Source organism: Plectrocnemia conspersa, unplaced genomic scaffold (genome assembly GCF_051122295.1).
Source record: "Plectrocnemia conspersa isolate PC_06_02 unplaced genomic scaffold, ASM5112229v1 ptg000008l, whole genome shotgun sequence".
NCBI classification, from domain to species: Eukaryota; Metazoa; Arthropoda; class Insecta; order Trichoptera; family Polycentropodidae; genus Plectrocnemia; species Plectrocnemia conspersa.
In genome coordinates, this window is record NW_028277172.1 from 18055188 (window position 1) to 18074603 (window position 19416).

General features: G+C 32.6%; 3 protein-coding genes across 4 annotated transcripts; 1 reads left to right on the forward strand and 2 right to left on the reverse strand.

The window, feature by feature from the left end:
- The first annotated feature begins 601 nt into the window (after positions 1–601).
- LOC148233225 (lys-63-specific deubiquitinase BRCC36-like) lies at positions 602–2057 on the forward strand. The gene is made up of 7 exons (XM_088189995.1): positions 602–744; positions 828–938; positions 1004–1214; positions 1282–1379; positions 1442–1540; positions 1615–1752; positions 1824–2057. The coding sequence occupies exons 2-7, from the start codon at positions 834–836 to the stop codon at positions 1935–1937; spliced, it is 765 nt and encodes a 254-aa protein (XP_088046121.1). The 5' UTR covers positions 602–744; positions 828–833; the 3' UTR covers positions 1938–2057.
- A 3942-nt stretch (positions 2058–5999) lies between these two features.
- Nup154 (nuclear pore complex protein Nup154) lies at positions 6000–16212 on the reverse strand. The gene is made up of 19 exons (XM_088190315.1): positions 16001–16212; positions 15672–15846; positions 15451–15610; positions 14965–15198; positions 14713–14897; positions 14376–14647; positions 14173–14304; positions 13974–14107; positions 13551–13912; positions 9459–9621; positions 9034–9380; positions 8754–8973; positions 8425–8696; positions 8083–8357; positions 7841–8012; positions 6911–7399; positions 6616–6850; positions 6428–6548; positions 6000–6369 (listed from the first exon to the last, which is right to left on the reverse strand). Exons 2-19 carry the CDS (start codon positions 15822–15824, stop codon positions 6117–6119), a joined length of 4179 nt encoding a protein of 1392 aa, XP_088046441.1. The 5' UTR covers positions 15825–15846; positions 16001–16212; the 3' UTR covers positions 6000–6116.
- Positions 16213–18123: 1911 nt separating this feature from the next.
- LOC148233227 (uncharacterized) lies at positions 18124–19402 on the reverse strand. 2 transcript variants are annotated; one of them, XM_088189970.1, is made up of 5 exons: positions 19217–19402; positions 18951–19098; positions 18750–18887; positions 18431–18683; positions 18124–18367 (listed from the first exon to the last, which is right to left on the reverse strand). In XM_088189970.1, exons 2-5 carry the CDS (start codon positions 19064–19066, stop codon positions 18251–18253), a joined length of 624 nt encoding a protein of 207 aa, XP_088046096.1. In that variant the 5' UTR covers positions 19067–19098; positions 19217–19402; the 3' UTR covers positions 18124–18250. The 2 variants fall into 2 exon arrangements, with proteins under 2 accessions (XP_088046096.1, XP_088046097.1); XM_088189971.1 differs by having other exon boundaries at positions 19213–19402.
- Positions 19403–19416: the final 14 nt, after the last annotated feature.

Below are 19416 nucleotides of genomic sequence, written 5' to 3' on the forward strand. Positions count from 1 at the left end.
ACTAAGTAACACAATTAGAGCTAAAATGTTAAGACAAAATTGTTCGAAAATGCTCGAAATTTTTCTGAACCCGACGAAGACAGTGCCACTTGTCGCTAAACTAGTGGGCAAAATTCGGAATTTTGAACGGGAAGGTAGAAAACAAGGAAATAGCGCGTACTTTAGGAAAAATAGGGAGTTTTGCGAAATTTTGGAATTTATAGGTCAAAATGTGTTTTTTATAGAGAGGCTAAGAAATAATAAAACAATATTATTATTAGTTAATCATTTAGTTCAGCAAGGATCAGAAGACAAAAATTCAACGTATTTAAAGATAATAAGATTTTTTTATGAAATTATTTTGCTGTCAAAACCCAGCATTTACTTAAAATTAAATTATATGTATATAATTCAATACAAAATTCCAATACAAATAAAAAAAGTATTGTAAATTAAATATAACAACAGTGAAATTATAAATTTCTTATATAAAATCAAAATAATTTTGTAGCAATTTTCAAACAGAAAATAAATTTAAAATACTCATTAGTTGTAATTAAAAAGTATATAACGTAATAGGTATCAAACAATTTATTATAATGTATCCCGATTTTTTATATATGGCAATACTTGCTGTCAAAAATCTGACTCGATTGATAGATTTTTGCGTTCCATAAATTTGTTCTTAAACGTTGTTGTTTTTAAATTAGAACCCTGCTATTGAGTAATATAATTCAGTTCTTTATATATCAGTAATTTATAACTGTAACTATCATATCTAAGTATTATAAAACTATAGATAAACTGATAAAGCAATAATTCTATAAAAATGTTAATTTATTTTTCAGTATAAAATGACTTTGCAAAGTGTCGAGTTGTCAATAGACGTGTTTGCGATATGTTTACAGCACGGATTGGCGACAGAGAAAGAAGAAATTATGGGTCTTCTAATCGGAGAGGTGATATCACGTAATTTTCCATATCATATTCCATATGCTGACTTCTTTGGTATATTTATTCTTAGGCTAACGAAGATTCCACCGTTGTCAAAATTGTGTCTGCATTGAAACTCAGACGCTCCGATAAAAGAGCGGACCGGGTCGAGATATCCGAAGACCAACTAGTTCAGGCGACATTCTACGTAGAGGAGTTAAAAGTGAGATTTGCTAAGGATTTGAGAATTGTGGGATGGTATCATTCGCATCCTCGGATAACTGTGTGGCCATCGCACATCGGTAAGCTTAAAAATATGGATTTTATTAATATTGTCAAATACTAATGGTTGATAATGGTAAAAAACAGATCTTGGAACTCAAGCTATGTATCAAAGAATGGATTCGAGTTTTGTAGGATTGATTTTCGCTGTGTATTTAACAGATCAAGGATCGAAACATAATGAAGTAAGTTGAAATACGCTTTTAAAAGTTGTAATTTTATATATTTATATATTGTATCATTATAGGTAAAATTGACATGTTTCCAAACGCATACAAAGCAGAGAAGAGAAATCCCATTGAAAATTATTCCTTCTGAATCCATTTATACGTCAAGTTTCTTTGAGGTGGATTTTTGATTATTTTTGTTTACTGCATTATAATTTGTATATGTGTAAATTTGCGATATATTTACTTTCAGTCACTGATAGAATTGCCAAAAATTTTCAATGATGAAGAACAAGAAACTTATAAAAGCGTAGCTAGTGGTAATGATCTTCTTTCAGAGGAACACAACAATGCTGTGTTATCAATGGCATTAACTCATATTGTTGATAAGGTTAGTATTTCTCTTGTGTTATTGCTGAAGAATGATAGATTTGCTACTAAGTAGATTAAATATTATTTCAGATTACAAAGCCAATGATGGACGTGTTATTCGAAACAATTTCTCATAGCAAACTCAGACTACAAGCATTAAAGAACTACCGAAAGTATTTAAAAGAGAAATTAGATGAAAATTAATAATGGAAAATATGTCAATATTTATTTTTTTAAGAATGTTATTGCATTTATTTTTTAAATATGTTTATATTATATGATCGTGGGTATTAAATTAGCCCAATAAACAATGTTATGCATGTATTTTATATTTAATTTAATATAAGGAATTCTCTTACACCACTTATCAATTTGGATGCCATTATTTAAATTATTTTGTGAATAAATTTTTACAATTTGTATCAACAAATTGTTTCGGCACAAAATAAGTACATTTTTAGAAACATTTCAAAATAACACAAGTTCACATTCAGATTTTGATAAATAATAATAAATAAATAATTGAAACCGTGGAGGGTTCAGGTGCATTTTGATCTATATTGTAGAGTAATAGTTTTGTATTGCAACCCTTATTTTTACCATTTATAGGGTAAAAATATGGGTTAAGGTGTGATAAGCGTATTGCCTGAGTCATCAACTTAATGTGATTCGATTTAGATTTTAGATAGGCTAAAACTTCTACTTGGTAGAAATGCTGCGGGGGATCGTAAAATTGTATCATTTCTAATTTATCACAGCAAAATCCCAAGAGCCAAAACTTTGCTTCATGTTTAAATTTATGTAAATCTAAACGAAGAGCTTGAATGTCGAAAAAAACGTTTGAAGACTGATTTCATCATAATTTGATGCAAGAATGATAATAATTTATCATTATATATTTATATTATTAGTTTATAATGCATTGGGTCATCCGCCATGCGACTAAAATGAAAACATAAAAATAATGTTTTTTCCGTATATAACCACTATTATTCAATGAATGAATCAAGGTGCGGTACATACATTTAAAAAGTATTGCCTATGGACAGTTGGGTACTGCTAAAATTTGATTAACTGGCTTGTATCTCAGCACCCCCCACCCCCCCATGATTTTTTAAAGATTTTAATTATTGTAAATCAGATAAATTTATTTATGTTCCATATATTTATTTCAAAAATTATTTTGATTTTCATTAAATACTTTCACCGTGGAGGGTCTCACACGTTTATTATTAGCTGAATGATGTTGACTTCGGAGCTACGATTGAACATATTGTGTAGGATCCTATGAAGACAGCGGCAAACCTATCAAATTAATGGTCGTTCCTTTTTTCGGAACAAATAGTATGAGGATTTTGGCTCAGAAAAAAGGTATGCAGGATTAATATTTTTCTAGATTCTTGAATAAATCATATCCGGAATTTATAGGTCATTACAGGACTTATTTTATTCCCAAATAAAATTTGCCGACATTTTATATTATAATTAACAAAAAAGCAACTATAAATGATAATAAAAGTGCAAACTTGTCATAAAATTGATAGTGGAATTGGAATAAGCTTTTAACAAGGGAAAATCTAAATTTTAGGCCTACCAGCGCGCTACAAACTCATAAATTCACGCTCGAAATTTCACATTTATTCGTGAACTGTAAGCGTTTTAAGAAATTATAAGAAAAAAACAGAAAATAATTTCATGCATTTGATAATTTTTGTATGAAATTGTAGCACGGTAAAGAATAAAATTATATTAGTAATTATGTATCTCAATTACATTCGAAATTATAGATAGTAAGTAATAAAAAAAACAAAATGAAGCCATTTGTTTTCCAAAATTCGAAAATGAAGATAACGGAATCCAAATGAATTTGAAACTCTGTCTACATCCTCCATTTTAATTGAATTGCTGTTGCAGAAAAAATGTTAGAACTTTTGCTCCAAGTTACTGTTCATCAGGTAAGGCCACTTTTTGTCTCATGGGGCGAATATTGGCAATTTATATTAAGGACCATAGACATTAAACTGTTTTATGAAACAAATTACTTGCAATTGAAGTACAGTAATACCCCGACTTACGCGGTTCTTGGGATGAAATTTCTCAAAATATCTTGAATGGTATCTGGAAGAAACTTTGTCCGTTTTCTTCAAAAGCGAGACGGTAACAACGCCAGAGACTGATTATGTTGTTCATGTGATAGTATATTTTGTCAATTTTGCCAGGCAATTAGATTTGGAAGTTGGTGATGATGATGTCAACGAGCTGACAATTAATGAGGTCATAGAGATGCGCGTGGAAAATGTACTGAAGTATAATCTGACACTTCAGACCCAGTAGCTGGCCACACAAGTATGGATCTGTCCTCGGCTCTAAGCTCAATTGAAAAAGGCTTACAAATTTTTGAAGTCATAGACTCCAATGAAAAACGCATTATAGCTAGAGTAGAGTATAGAGTCTCCAATTCGAGTAATCGAGTACTCGATACTCGAGTATACTTGTCTATTTTTCAAGTACTTGATAATCGAGTATTTTGAAAATTACTCGATTAATACTCGAAATTAAAAAAATTTGAAATATTTCAGAAACAAAAATAACTTTAACTCGATCCAGTAAAGGTTAACGTCTTGCTTTTATTTGGCGTTTATGCCCGAAGTCCCGAGTTAGAGCGGTTACTATCAGGTATAATTTTTTCATAGTTCCATAGTTCCGGTCGTCGGCTATGTTAGTGGGTACGACGGAGAAATTTCTTTTGTGTTTTCTGTTCGACAGTCCCGACTTATCTAATTTATGGCAATGAACAATATGAAATATCAACAAAAAATTTTTTTAGGTTTTATGACTATGCAGTTGTAGCGTAAAGTGTTGTCAATTGTTTATACCAGGGCTGTGGAGTCGGAGTCGGAGTTGGAGTCGTGGAGTCGTGGTGTTTTGGCCGGAGTTGGAGTCGGAGTCGTGAAAAATGAGCGACTCCGAGCATTTTTTAAATGATGAAATTTATGAATTTTTAATTGCGTAATAATGAATGTGTATAGCGTATGAATATTAAACGTGTAGAAAAACACCAAAAATACCTGATAAAATTAAACTTTTTTGAGCCGGAGTCGAAGTCGGAGTGGAGTCGTGTTGTTGGTAAATATCGGAATCGGAGTCGTGTTTTTTTTTAACGACTCCACAGCCCTGGTTTATACTGATCCCTCAGCTTAAAATATAAATCAAAACAATTGTGTTTTAAAGGCATTTAAAGTAAAGTTAGTTCTTTGCGAACCGTTTAGCTCTAGAGTGAAAGGGATTCACCCAAATAATCTTCGAAGGATATAGATTTAAATTCTTCGCAATAATCAGAAGGAGTAGAATATTGTATATTGTTAAGAAAAAAAATCTATTCAAGAAGAATTACAAAATACTATTTTGTCAATAGTCGAAGGAAATAAGAGAAAAGCAGAGAAGGGAATGAAAGAAGAGAACATAAAAAGAGAGTTAAAAAAATTTTATATCTATAAAAACCGAACAGATATAAATTAGAAGTCTTATCCAACGCGTTAATGACTAAGACCAACATCGACAGCAACGGAAAGGGTTTTTTCCATAACGGGAATAATAAAACCAAAGGTTAGCAGTAATATTAAATTCGAGACACTTTTTGCATTATTGTTTTTAAAAAGTATGTTCGTGAAGTTAAAATAATTGTAAAAATTAACATATTAAGTATTTTATTTATTTATTTATATGTGCACAAATTTGAATAATAGCTATTTTGGTACATTTAGTAAATACTCGAAAGTACTCGAGTATTTTAAAATTTTAATATTCGATACTCGAGTAGTTGATGGTTCGAGTAATTGGAGACTCTAATAGCTACAAAGCAAGGAATAAAAAACATATTAGCTTGCTATGAAGAAATTCTGCATAAAAAAGAAGACATTGTCTTTTGATTTTATAGTCATCAACAGCAAAATAACTTTTTTTTAAATTTACGTAACTTATTTATTTTCTTAATAATTTATATGAATTAATATGTATAAAGAACTAGAAGTTTTTTTGGACCCACTTGACCCACATAAGGGCTGTCCAAAATATCGTTTTTTTAATGAATGATTTATTACTTATTCATACTACATTTTTGGGGAATGGAATAAATTGGCTGAACTTTACAATGTTTTGTTCCATGACACAAAAAATTTGTATCATATTTTCTATTCTGGATAAGGCTGGAATGTCTTGTAATCAATCGTTTATAACAGGACAATACAAATTAAATGAAAAATATTACAAATATAAAATTATTTTATTTAAATTATACAAAAAAATGCCATTTAATGAAATGAGATAGATTAAGAAAAATAATTTTGTAATACATGTTTTGACAAATATTTTCTATTGACTGCTTCATTCCCATCGTTCTAATTTCGTCTGCATTCCTTTCAGTATCCTGATGAGTTCTTCAGTGTCCGGTTTGGTGTATAACGCATTGAGCGAACTCGATATGAGATCTTGGCATTTGATTAAGATCCTTCTACGCATGTTTGAACTGATCGCAATCGTGTTGTTCAAAAAATTGTCAACCAGAACAGCAGCGGATTCGATAAGATGAAGCTCGTTTCCTTCCGATAGCCACACACGTTCGTTCAAACCAATCAATCTAAAATATCATTATTATAAATACTGAATTTATACGTATATAATAAATATAAATATACCTGGTATAAATATCGATCAAATGTTCTAAAGGCACATTAATGTCTAACAACGTCTTCGATATCAAACCAGGTTCGGCACCCAACTTGCAGCTCTGCAGCTCCAATTGTCTCAAGATGAAAGCTGAAATATATTTTTAAATTAACATCATAAATCAATGTGAATAAAACTGATAATGCGCAAGACTTACACAATGGGAAACAATGTCCAGTATTAACATATTCCTTTCCTAATGACGACACTTTTCCCAGCAATTGTGTCATCTTATCGTCGTTCGAGTTCAACGTTCGAGTACTATCCAGTTCTTGTTGAATAATATTCGTCCAAATGCTTTCCACTAATAACGGATCGTTATGTCCAGAGCATTGAACGATTGCCAACTTGCACTCCCATAAATTAAATTGATCGGCATATTCTTCGTATAGCTAAAATAAATATATTATTAACAGTATAAATCAACGATTATTATATTATTCAAATTATACTTGTGTGATATTTAGCAATGAATTTTCTAAACGTTGCACAGCGGCCGTCGGCGCTCGATCCAAACGTTTGATGGCGTCCAAAACTAATTTTTGCAATCTTGCAACTTCTGCTTTGTCTTCCAGTTCACGTAAGAATCTTCCGGCTACCGGAGAAGCTCCTGCTCCGCCTCTTAGACATACGACGGCTCGAGAGAGCCAATTCACTCGTTGAGACAACTTCATGGCACTGCTAGTTTTACTCGCTAGATTATCTAAGATTCTGGCAGCGGCGGCGTGATTGCCGCACTTTTCGTAATACTTCCACAGTAGATCGTACACTTGAATTGCGTCGGGGTTGTTCTGAGTCGTTCTAATGAGGTAGGATTCTAAAGATGGCTCTGAAACAGCGATGAGCTCTCCGTGCAATTGTTTAGATAGCATCCATTCGTAGACCGCGATGTGTAGCAGCTCGTCAGAAAAGGAAAGACAATCGGCGACCAGTTTTCTAGCCTGTTATAATATAATAAGCATGGATTAGTTATTGGAGATATAATCTCAACTATACTCTATTTGCGTTAACATAGTCAGTTCGAGAGCTATCCATTTCATCATTATTCATAATTGAGAAAGAGATGGCAAGTTTGGGTTTACGCCCCTTACTATTAGCTCTAAAGCACACGACACAGATATACTTATCATTACTCCTGTTTTGAACAAATTTATAGAAATTAAAATCATTACTATATTTTTTATATTTATCAATCAATCGGAATAATGATAAGTATATCGAACGTATTTCCCTATCGTGTACTTTAGAGCTAATAGTAGGGACCTAAACCCAAACCTGCCATCTATTTTTCAATTATGAATAATGATAAAATGGACTGCTCTCGAACTGACTGTGTTAACGCAAATATAGTATAAGCATTAAATAAGGATCGTTTATATTACTTGATGATTAGCATCAGCCGGAGAGAGGCATGGTACATCTTGAGATGGATTTGAAGTTCCATTATTAGGCGATGACGAAGTACCGGTGCCTGCCAATTCAGACAAAGCACCAGCAGAACCTTGTTCAAACAGTTGTTCCAAAACTTTTGTCACTTCTCTGTATATCTCCATTCTGAAAGCAATTATTAATAACTTGAATTGCATTTAAATTAATTAAAAATACGCAATTTTTGGAGTTATACCTTTTATAAAAGGCAATGTAACCTTCTTGATCGTGATTCGGTTGATTATTTTTATAGAAGAATAAACCTATCTTGTTAGGATCAGATTTATCGGCACATGTGACGCATAGTTCAACTACGCCCCTATAAAATCCTGATTGACTAAACTTGGCACATATGACAGGCAAATTAATATTCGGAGCTACGTCTTTGCACAACTTTAAAGCGCTGCTCAGCATCTCTTCCTTTTCGACAAGATTAATCTGCTGCTTCGCGAATAGGAGAATCTCGTTTGCCTTAAATGAATAAAATATAAAATCATTAGTTTTATTTGAAGTATAAGATATTTAATGATGTTAATACCTTTGAACATGCAGCGTCTTCATTCCTATAAAGATTGGGACACACTTCTCGCAATTCGCTACTGATGCTATCCACCGATGCGTTGTCTAATAAATATTGATTAATTAAACTAAGGATCAACAGTCCGGCTACTTCTTGACCGCCGAGTAGAAGTTCTCTAAAGCTAGCAGCTAAAAGAGCAGCTTGTTGCTCCGGCGGTAAACATGCCGCTATTACATGGAATTGATGTTCACATAATATCTTCCACAAGCCGAGCATTTCGCACGATCCATCTGAATTAAATCGAAGCATTAATATTACAAAATAAATTAATAATTCAAGAGTCGTACTTATAAATATCCTCAGAGCGTCCAAAGACTGCTTTTCTTTCATGAACACGTCTTCTTGTCGAGTGTTATTCAGATTGGCTTCATGCATGCTTGCCAACGACGCTAGTTTACCGAACATCGATCCCCCGGATCCGACAGAGTTCCTCTCCAAGAATGTGCGCACTCCGTAAAGATAATGCAGAACTGATGAACAATCTCCGCTAGTAACGGTACTTGAAAGCTGTAAATAAATATAGTTAGTATCGCAAATATTGGTTATTTAAAGTATTGGTTTACTTACAAAATCTTTACTATCGGCAGTCGATTTAGTGACGCATTTCATCTGCCAGACTGGTCGCAAAATTCTACCGACGTAAATATACAATCCTTCGTGCTTTGGACTGAACTGAATCATTTGATAATTCGGATTGTCTTGCATTCCCATCGGCGGATAATTGGCCGAAGTGTTCACGCCTGATTGGTTCAGAATTGAAGATTGATTTAAGGGAGATAAAGGATGTTGAGGGTTTTGAGGAGGCGCTCCTTGATTCGGTGATTGAAAAGCTGCTTGTAAAGATTGATGAATGGTTGCAGCACTTCTACCGACCATTGGTGTCGATACTTGCCTCGGAGAAAAATGAGGGGAAGCTAGATTATAAATAAAGACATATAATAGCATCTCGGTGAAGAATTAATTTTGATTGTATTATTATATATTATACATACTTGGATAGTTTATTGCTGAAGGCTGTACAAAGGTAGGTTGACCTCCGTACATGAAATACGCTCTCGTAGCCCACTCGTTGATTTGGTCGTGTGATCCGCGCATAATTGTGTTATTGCAAGCTAAAACCAGACATGATGCGCATGCTTGTTCTTCACGCTGCATCTGAAATGGTTAAAATTTTGCATCTTCTTTAAAATGGCTCGTATTTTTTGGGTCAGAATTTTAATGCGCTTGGAAGCCATTTCATTTTAACGTTATTTATTGTTTTAAATCATTCGATTTCTTTCGTATATTATAAAAAAAATATTATTCGTAATAATCAATAACAAAAAGTTAATAATTACTGTTGTAATGGATGTGTTTATCTTTCAACAAGTGGTGCTTATTTAATGATGATGAATTTTTTTGGGTAATAAAAATTATTGTTATTACTAGCATTCATTCATTTTCGGTTTGCTTATTTTTATTTTGAATTGGAGTACAGCAGTTACCAAAGCTGTCATAAATATTGTAGTAAACATGGGAATTTATGTGACAGGGTGTCGAAATATTGATTGATTAAGGTCTTCCTCTTTTAAGCCATTTAAAAAATCTTTTTAACCTAGCTGTGCCGGGGGGGGGTAGGGGGGTCTATTGGCTACCCCAACTTTTTAGATTTCTTGAATAACTTATTTAACTCTTCAGGGTCGTATGCTTGAAGCAGATTTTCAGTCCCAGGGACGTTTTATTTTTTACAGCATAATTTTATTTAATAAACACCTTTTTGTTGATATTCTAGGCAAAAATGATTTCTCTTCCCAGTGGTTGTCAATTTTTTTTTATTTAAAATATTTGAAACCGAAATAAATGATTTAATTTAATTAAAAAAATATATTCAACTTTCAGAATAAAGCGTTTCAGACTCATCTATGTGTAATATAATACAATAATGCTCTTTCGATGTTGAACCATGTCTTATATGTAATGTATTTATTTCATTACTAGCATTTACAATACCTTGCTTCTATGAATTTATCAGTGTATTTTTTTATATCACAGTATAGATTTTCATAAAAGTTAATTTCTTTGTGCTTTTCCGCAAGTCCACCTCTTGGACGATCAAGGTGTTTCTTAACACTTTCCCAAGAAATGTGTATCAAAAATGAATAACAAAAAAGTTGTTTAAAAGTCTACAAAAAACATTATGTAATAATAAAATATTTACATTATAATCAATACAAATAAAATATACAGAATAGAAACAAATAAAAAAGAACGTATAATTATAAAATAAAGGAGTAATAAAAACTATTAAAAAATCTATCCTGACCTAACATAAAAATACTAGTGCTAATAATTGAATTTTACATGATATGAATCAAAACATTTTTCTATACACAATCCAACTTCACAAACATGGCACCAAAATGTCCTGCATCTGTGTTTATTGTTTTTGGCAAATTACACCCCATTTTTGAGGACGTTTTGTGGGTGGAATTTTTCTCGGAAAGTGTCTTTCTGTTAGTCTACTCAGTGGATTTTCTGTTTTGGGCCCATATTTTAAAAATAATCCCTCAAGAAGTTGCATTCTCTATGAAAGAGGCTCAATTCTTTTTTTCCGTATTTTCCTTATATACGATCATTGAATTCATAATTGAAGAATTCAGTAGCCACCGAAAAATCTTCATGAACCAGTTTTTCATCTTTTTTCTTTCAATGCATAGGTTAATCGTGTAAATCCACACCGCCCATTTTCTTATTATACTCTCGTACACTGTCTGGTTTGATAGATTCTTTTCCTTATTGTTGTGTGAATCATTTCGTGTTTGTGGAATGTGGATACCGTGCTCACATTTTTCTTGTCACACAATTTCATCACCGATACAGGACCAGAATGTTGTGCAATAACTTCTCCCATTTTTATTTTTTTTACCAATTTTGGGCAGTGTTTTTACTCAATTTTATAGTGACCACATTTTAAATTTTGTTTTCAATATAATCGCTAAATCTGGGAAGTTATGAAAATTGTCCATTTATAAAGTGGTTCTAATAACTTCATAACTATGGTTGTCGTTTTTTTTGGAATTTTCTGGAGCAATACCACACGATAAAGTACATAAGTCCACAAATACCCATTTTTCGAAACGCATAATTCGAATGATTTTATGGCAAACTTTCAAGTGTAAAAATTTTTTGAACCAGAGACGACCTTTCCATAATGTAAGGGACTTGTCGATCAAAATGTTCAAACTTATGTTTCAGTTTTTCTATTATGGGGTATATTTTTTGAAGCCATTATATTCCGCATTTTTGCCAGCGAAATGAAGAAATTTACAAATGGATGCCAATCTATCCCTACTTATTAACTTTCCAAAACACGGTGTAGAAAATATAGATGTTTTAGTATAATCAAGTTTAAAAGTGGGTTTATAAATAATACCCATTAGCATAAAAATACCTAAGACTATATAAACTTTATTTTTAATGATTACTTTGTAAAATTTCGCAAATTTTTGTTTTTTAAATCATCTGCGTATCTGTCACGATAATATTTATCACGTCATTAGCGAAATATAGTTCTCAACAATCCACAATATCTTTCACATCCTTTGCAATTTCAACAACACTAATATCACTTGTAAAACTTTCCCTGCTTGGTTGGTACTGGTCCATACTTTTCCAGGAAAACTCGAGGTTTATAGAATAATCCACAGAAGTAATTGAATCATCTTCTTCTTCGACTTCAGCTTGCAAAAAAAGTCTACTTCATGGTGCTCTTGTTCTTCAACATCAGATTCACTCGATGTATTATCTGAATCTGAATCGCGATTTTTGATGACTAATAGTGGTCTTTTCGAAGAAGATGCCGTTTTGATTGAGCTTCATAAATAAAAAAATCGTAATAATTTAATTGACAGTAGTGTTAAAAATAATTAAATTCATTCTTATTTTTTTGTACACGATTCACAGTTTTATGGTAACGATTTAATTATTATGAATATACATATATGTGGGATATATTCATAGAAAACAATTGTAAATACTGCCTTGAAATGAAATTTTTAACCCAAATTTTGGATATCGATTTTGCAACTATTTTAGTTATAATAGTAACATCTATAGCTAAAGCGCTAAATGAATACATTACGGTAAACATGCAGTTTAACGTATGATTTTGTTATATTAAGTTAAAATGACGCACAAATTTGTGCACTCGGACGCAACCCAGTTTCTGAAATGTATAAATTTATGCATACGGTATTCAATATATATTAATTCGTCGGAATTTATATTAAATAGTTAGAATTTACATTGGACTGGTCAGATTTTATATATAATGGTAAGAATTATTTTGACAGATTTATTTATTAATTTATTAATAAAAAAATTAAATTAAATTTTTCTTTTCGTTAGGTGTCGCCATAGTCAAATAACAAAATTTTGGTCAGTTGTATTTTGACAGATAGTCAGCATAATAATAAATAGTCATTATCAAGGTGTTTTAGGGCCAACTTGTTTGGTTGGGCTCACAACATTGCCAACAACACAACAACATTCCGCCGCCACTCTGTCGTTATTCCCGCTTCTTTCGTTGCTCCGAATACATTCACGTCCTACATACAATTAAATAATTCTTTGGGTTATTTATGGGGTGTTCACTGTTCTGACCAATGCACGCTTGCACCTAACCTGTCTAACAGTATAGGCGAGAGCGAGATATTTCTAAAGTAAATAATTTACTGCCCTTTTATATTTTTTTAATTCACACGATCGTCCTATATTTTAATTCTGATCGTCTTATATTTTTATTATAACCATTTGATATTTATTCTGACCCTAGAATAACAATTATGACCATTCATTATTTTAATTCTGACCGTATGCTATTTTTATTCTAACCATTCGATGTTTATTCTGAGCCTGAATAATATAATTCCGACTGAGATTTGATTTTTATTCTGACCCAAAGTTAATTTAAATTCTTAGTATTTAATTTGTTGCCTAAAAGAATTTGGTTGTTCCTTTTTTACAATTTATGTGAACAAAATAAAATAGCTCTTAGATAGCAATAAATAAATGCTGATGATGTTATATGTTATAAAAATTTATACCTGGAAGAACGTCTTCACTTGTTGCGATTCAGGTCCCTGACCGTCTACTAGTAATTGTCTCAACAAATCAACAGGCTGCAATTGTTGGATGATGTGAGCACCAGTGCTGGTCAACACCACCCATTTTATTGGACCAGACATGTGTTGAGTTATGACTGAGGGTTCACTCGCGTGCTGGAGAGCCAATGATAAGTTTGAAGGAGTTAAAGCAGCGCGTTTTAAAGCCCAAGCTGGGCCGTCTAGGGATAAGAGTGCAGCCGCTTCTCGGGGAGGAGCGCCAGGCATGGAATTCACGGCGCCGCCACTCAAACACCAAAGTAATTCGTTATCGGTCGACGGAGATGAAATCATTATTGCAGTGCCTGTTAATTAATCAGGTCAGTAAAAAAATACATATGTCTCTTCTGTATAAAATTTGTTTACCATTGCTATATGTCGCTGTGTGGACTTGAGCTGGTTTAATAGTCGGAGCATTAGCAGCGAATCCTGGTGGTAAACGGATGTGCAGCAATGTAAGACACCATGGTCGTTGAGTTTCCAAGCCATTCGTAGACATACTGAAATAATTTATTAATTAAAACACGTCTAGGTCTAGAAAAGTGATAATAAAAAAAATACTAACAATATACAACCGGCCGAGAAGTACAAACGAACGCCACTTTGAGTTATGGCAACCAAATTAAGATGTTGAGATTCGGTGTCTTCTATAGCAGAAATTCCAATGATTGGTTTAAAATTTCCACTTTCGAGGGTCCTACAATAACGAACAAGTATGTAAATAAACAATGAGATATAAGTATGATTTAATAAGACGCAAATATGTACTTTATTATATCATTTGCATTGCTGACAATCTTCGATTGAGTCAGTTTAACGATTTTTTTTATCGAATCGCCTTTGCTACCCAAATCGAACATTTCAATATTTCCTTTCTCGCTCAAAGTGTATAAAATATGCCGAGAATTGTCCACTTCTATTCTGATGATCGGATCGTCTTCGTATAGAGCGGCGTTAAGAAAAGACGGAACCAAAAAAGATAGCGTTCCAGTGGAATGATTAACTTTCTTACAATGCTTTCCAAACCAACCGAGTTGCGCCTGAAATTAATATTATTATAGTATATAACACTCAATCATCAGGATAATCGACCTTTATATATTACTTGATAGGTGATTTCATAAAGACACCCGTCTTTGCCTCCCATGAAAATACGACCACAATTAGTCGATTGGATTACAGTCATCGAAACACCATCAGTCGGTAGCACAAAAACAGGTTCGGGTACTAGATGCATTTCTTCTAAAGTTCCCAGCGGACTATTTGAAGAGCCGCTTGAAAACGTTACACCTAAGTATGTTTAAATTATAAGTAAAATTTAATTAAATTATCATAGATAAATTTTTATTTGGCTCACCTAAAACTACTATTTCAACGGTTGTGGTTAAAATAAGTAAATATCTAATAAAATTCTGAAATACACCCGATTTTGGTTTTATCAAGCCGACGCTGACTATTGTCTCGCTTATGCCATCAAAGTAAGCAACATCAGTTCCGTGCTCGTAAGCCCATACATATATATCGCTGTCTATGGTTAACCAAGCTCGGTTAATTTCAGGGAAAAGACCCATCATACAGTGGCATTGCATGTCTGATTGTAAATAATTAAGGAAAAAATTTTATTCGTAAAGAGCCAAGTTAGAAACATGTTTATTGAGATTTTAGTTGAAAATATGTTATAATATCCACTAGGCAGTCTTTCCAATTCAATCGGCAGATTTTGGTTTTACTTTAGAACTTTGTATTTTTGATAGGTTAATGTCAGTAAACACGTCTTGACTTAGGGTCTCTCTATTATATATAGTTTTGTCATAATAAATAGTTGATTTAATTAAAAGGATACGGCTAAAATGTTCCATGACTTCCGGCGGTAGAGGAACTTTACCGATAGTCTTCAACTGTGATAAACTCTCATGGCCGATCATAAGACCAGCCAAGCTTTGATAGTCAAAGTCGTGCAATCCACTTACAGATGCCACGGCTTGTGCCGAGGCACCGGTAACCTAAAAAACAATTTCATACATTAATAAACACATACGCAAGACAATAAATAATAAGTAGTACCTCAATAAAGGAAGACGTTGACGTATCTGATACTATCCGCATGTCCAGCGAACGACCGGCCAATTGTAAAAACTCCATTTGTAGATTCGGATTGTCCATGGGACAAGAGCGGTCGATTGGAGATCCGCCAGGTGGTTTGTAAGACACTGGCATCGTGATTGCTCCTGAGCAATCACTAAAAATAGATAACAGATAAATATTTTTACGTCACAAATTATTTGTTTATTTATTAAATTTGTACAAAATGTATCAAATCGTTGTTATATAGAAATACATTCGAGTTTGTGTCTTATGCGTAATTTGATCATATTTTTTGTGTAAGTACTTACCGAGTTATGAAAAGGCGGCAAAGGTTATTTCAGATTACATCAAATGTGAAATGAAGAAACGCTGGATTTATGTTTTTTATTCATCTAGTATTAATAATGAAACTATAGCGCTGAATGCCGATTGGTTTTGCGTTGAATTCGCAATTTATAAACCGCAGCCAGCAGTTTGACAGATTCCAACCGCCTCACGCGGGAGCGCCCAGTGATGTTCCACAACGGCTAGTGACCGTTACAAATAATAGTAACCAATCATATTATTTTAAATCATAGGCTCTCAAAGTGGGCCATATCGCTCACCGGTGGGCGATGGATGAATCTTGGTGGGCAATGCTGGCTCCGGAGGAAAATTGTGGACGATGGAGGAGCCATGGATGGCGACGGAGAAATGGGGGAAAAAATTGTTTAAAAAATAATGTGTGAAAATGTAGGCATTTTATATTTATAATAAAATAAACATGTGTTTCATAAATTATATGCATCTTAAGATCGTTTGATAGTGGCCGCTGTAATAGTTATTTCAGGTACTTATGAGTTAGGCCTGAACCGTTAGGGTACTTACTTACTTTTTTTTAAATTGCGAATATTTTTTTTATAATTAGCAATTCTTATTATTATACGTAGCAAATATTTAATATAAGTTATTTAATATAAATAACAATTATTAACAAAAATAGCAAATAATAATTATATGTATTTTTTTTTTAAATTTAACAGCTTCTATATTTATTATTAATTTTCACGTGTCCATGCTATACCGCGTTGTACTCAGAAATTACAATTATGTAAGAACTGTACGGGAAGATTATGGTTAATTTCATCGTCCTACTGAGTAAACAATTCGCAACGTAGTGAAAACAATTGAAGAGATAGGAAACTTTGGAGATAGGATAAAACTCAGAATTGTCGATTCGTCGGTGTACAAAACTTTTGGGTTTCTCTTATGGCTCCCTTTGGCGCATTTTGCATCTGGACTTGCACCTACAACTGTAAAAATTCAGATAACACAAGAACCGAAGCTCAGAGACTATGGACACAAAAAATATGCAAATCGTGTGTTAGTGCAGCAGGAAGTTGATGCTGATCTTTCATAGTAAATTTTCCTCTCTGATAAGGCACATTTGCATCTCTCTGAGTATGTTAATAAGCACAATTGCCGAATATATGGCGAGGAAAATTCTCATGTGATATACCAAAAAAGTGACTGTTTGGTGCGCATTATGGTCAGGCAGCGTCTTTGGGCCTTACTTTTTTGAAAACTATGAAGGTCGGAGTGTAACAGTCAATGGTGAGCGCTATAGGCGCATTAATCAAATATCTTTGGCACGAAATTGAAGATATTGAGGTGGAAGACACGTGGTTCCAATAATATGGCGTAACTTGCTATTCATTGGGTTCAACGTTGGACGTTTTGCGTGTAAAGTTTCCAGTTCGCATTAGTTCCCGTTTTGGTGACGTCAACTGTGTTTGAACGTTGTTGGAGTTTTTAGTGGGGTAAACTAATAGTCACGTCCACGCCGACAAGTCCGAAACGAAATGCAAATAAAAATCAAAATCCACCAAGCTACCGCCCGAAATGTGCGAAAATTACACCGAAAGGATCAGCTGCTACAAAAGGTCCAAAAGCGGCCATATAATCAATATTATTTTTCATAATTATTGCAATAATCAAATGATCAGGTAATAAAACCATATCCAGATATCCTTAAATTTGTGTTTCTTTTTAAAAAGTTCGGAAACTGAAGTTGGATCATCTTTTACTTATTTTTTATTTACTTCAATCATAGATAACATATTCATCTGCTGTCATAAATTTTAGTTTTCGAAGTATATTTACACACTGTTTACTATGTAATTATTTCCTAATAAATTTGCTTGCTTGTTTTGTTTCTTTAATAATTATAATTAGCAGGATTGGTGCCGTTGCTCAGTTAAATCTTTACTAAATATAATTGGGTCCAGATTCATCAATAGGTTTTCGCCAAAATGATACATAAATCTTAACAAATCCTATGTTTCGCGTATAGGAGGTAAAAATAGTATTTATTAGAATACATAATAGAATATACATTACACGCTTTTCTTAATATAGAGTAGTTACTTTATAATAAAATAAAAGTAAGTTCAAATTATTATTTTTTTAATACTCAACAATTATACAAAAATATAATGAGAATATTTCAAGTATAGAACAACAAAATAAAGAAGCTTTATATAAATTTTACTACATCATATGTTGGTATATTCGAAATTTTAAGTCTTCAGAGATTTTACAAAAGCTATCGAAAGAACCATAATTAAAGCGCTTCCGATGGATGACATTAAGATTTTTCTGCGTTTTCTATTTTTTGCAGCAGTTGATGGTGCCAGCTAAAACATTAATAGTGTGAATATGTTTCAAATATAAAAAATACATAAAAATAATTATTATACATTTCTTATTTGATTCAATTCTTGCTCCATTTTGCAAATTATTTCATCCATGTTTTCATAAACTTTCAACACAACATCTGAAGAATGAACCTGTGGAGTGCTATTTAAAATAACGTCTTCAGGATTTAGCGTTTTCATTAAGGAAAATCTGTTTGACAGTAGACTTAAATAAATCATGTTTAAGTGTTTTTTACTATCGATTAAAATCGTGGTGATGTCCGTTTTGGACAACGTCTGTATTTCATCCTTTGTACTATAATTGAAATATATGTAGCATTTATCTTATTATTCATAACAATTACTATAAAAACATATTTACCTATTATAAATTGCACTCTGAGGTAATTGATTGATTGCATCTAAGATTCTAGTCCTCGTAGAGGAACAATTTACTCCTAACAATATCAGATCAAATTCGTTAAACTCTCTTAAGAGCTTGAGTCCAATATTCCCTTCTCTGAAAGGCAATTCAACATTATTTTAATAAATAGCACATGCGTATAATGATAGTGATATTTACTTGAATAATGGTATATAAGATTCAGCTTCGACACAAACTAACAAAGCCGCAATAGATGCTGAAAATCCATCGCTATTCGTCGACGATAAGTTAAGGTATTCTTCATAAGACTCCATTTTGTACTAGCAGTATATTTTTCGTTTAAAATCTAAAAAAGTTTACAACCGATGAAAAATGAATAATGTCTAAACACTAAAATTGTATAGGCTGTATATGTTGAATGCTATACAATACTAACAAATAAAATTGTTTTTAAAATTACCTACATAATACGGTTAATAAACATTACTATTGTTGCCAAACGTATTTTGTACGAAAGTTATGGCTTTTAATAGTAAGGATAAGTAAAAAGAGATTTTTTACTGATAGAAATGTCTTTGACAGTCGCACATTTTAACAGTTTGCGCGAACATTGAAGAAAATGACAGTTTTATTCTTTTGGCTATAACACTAAAAAACTGGCCTA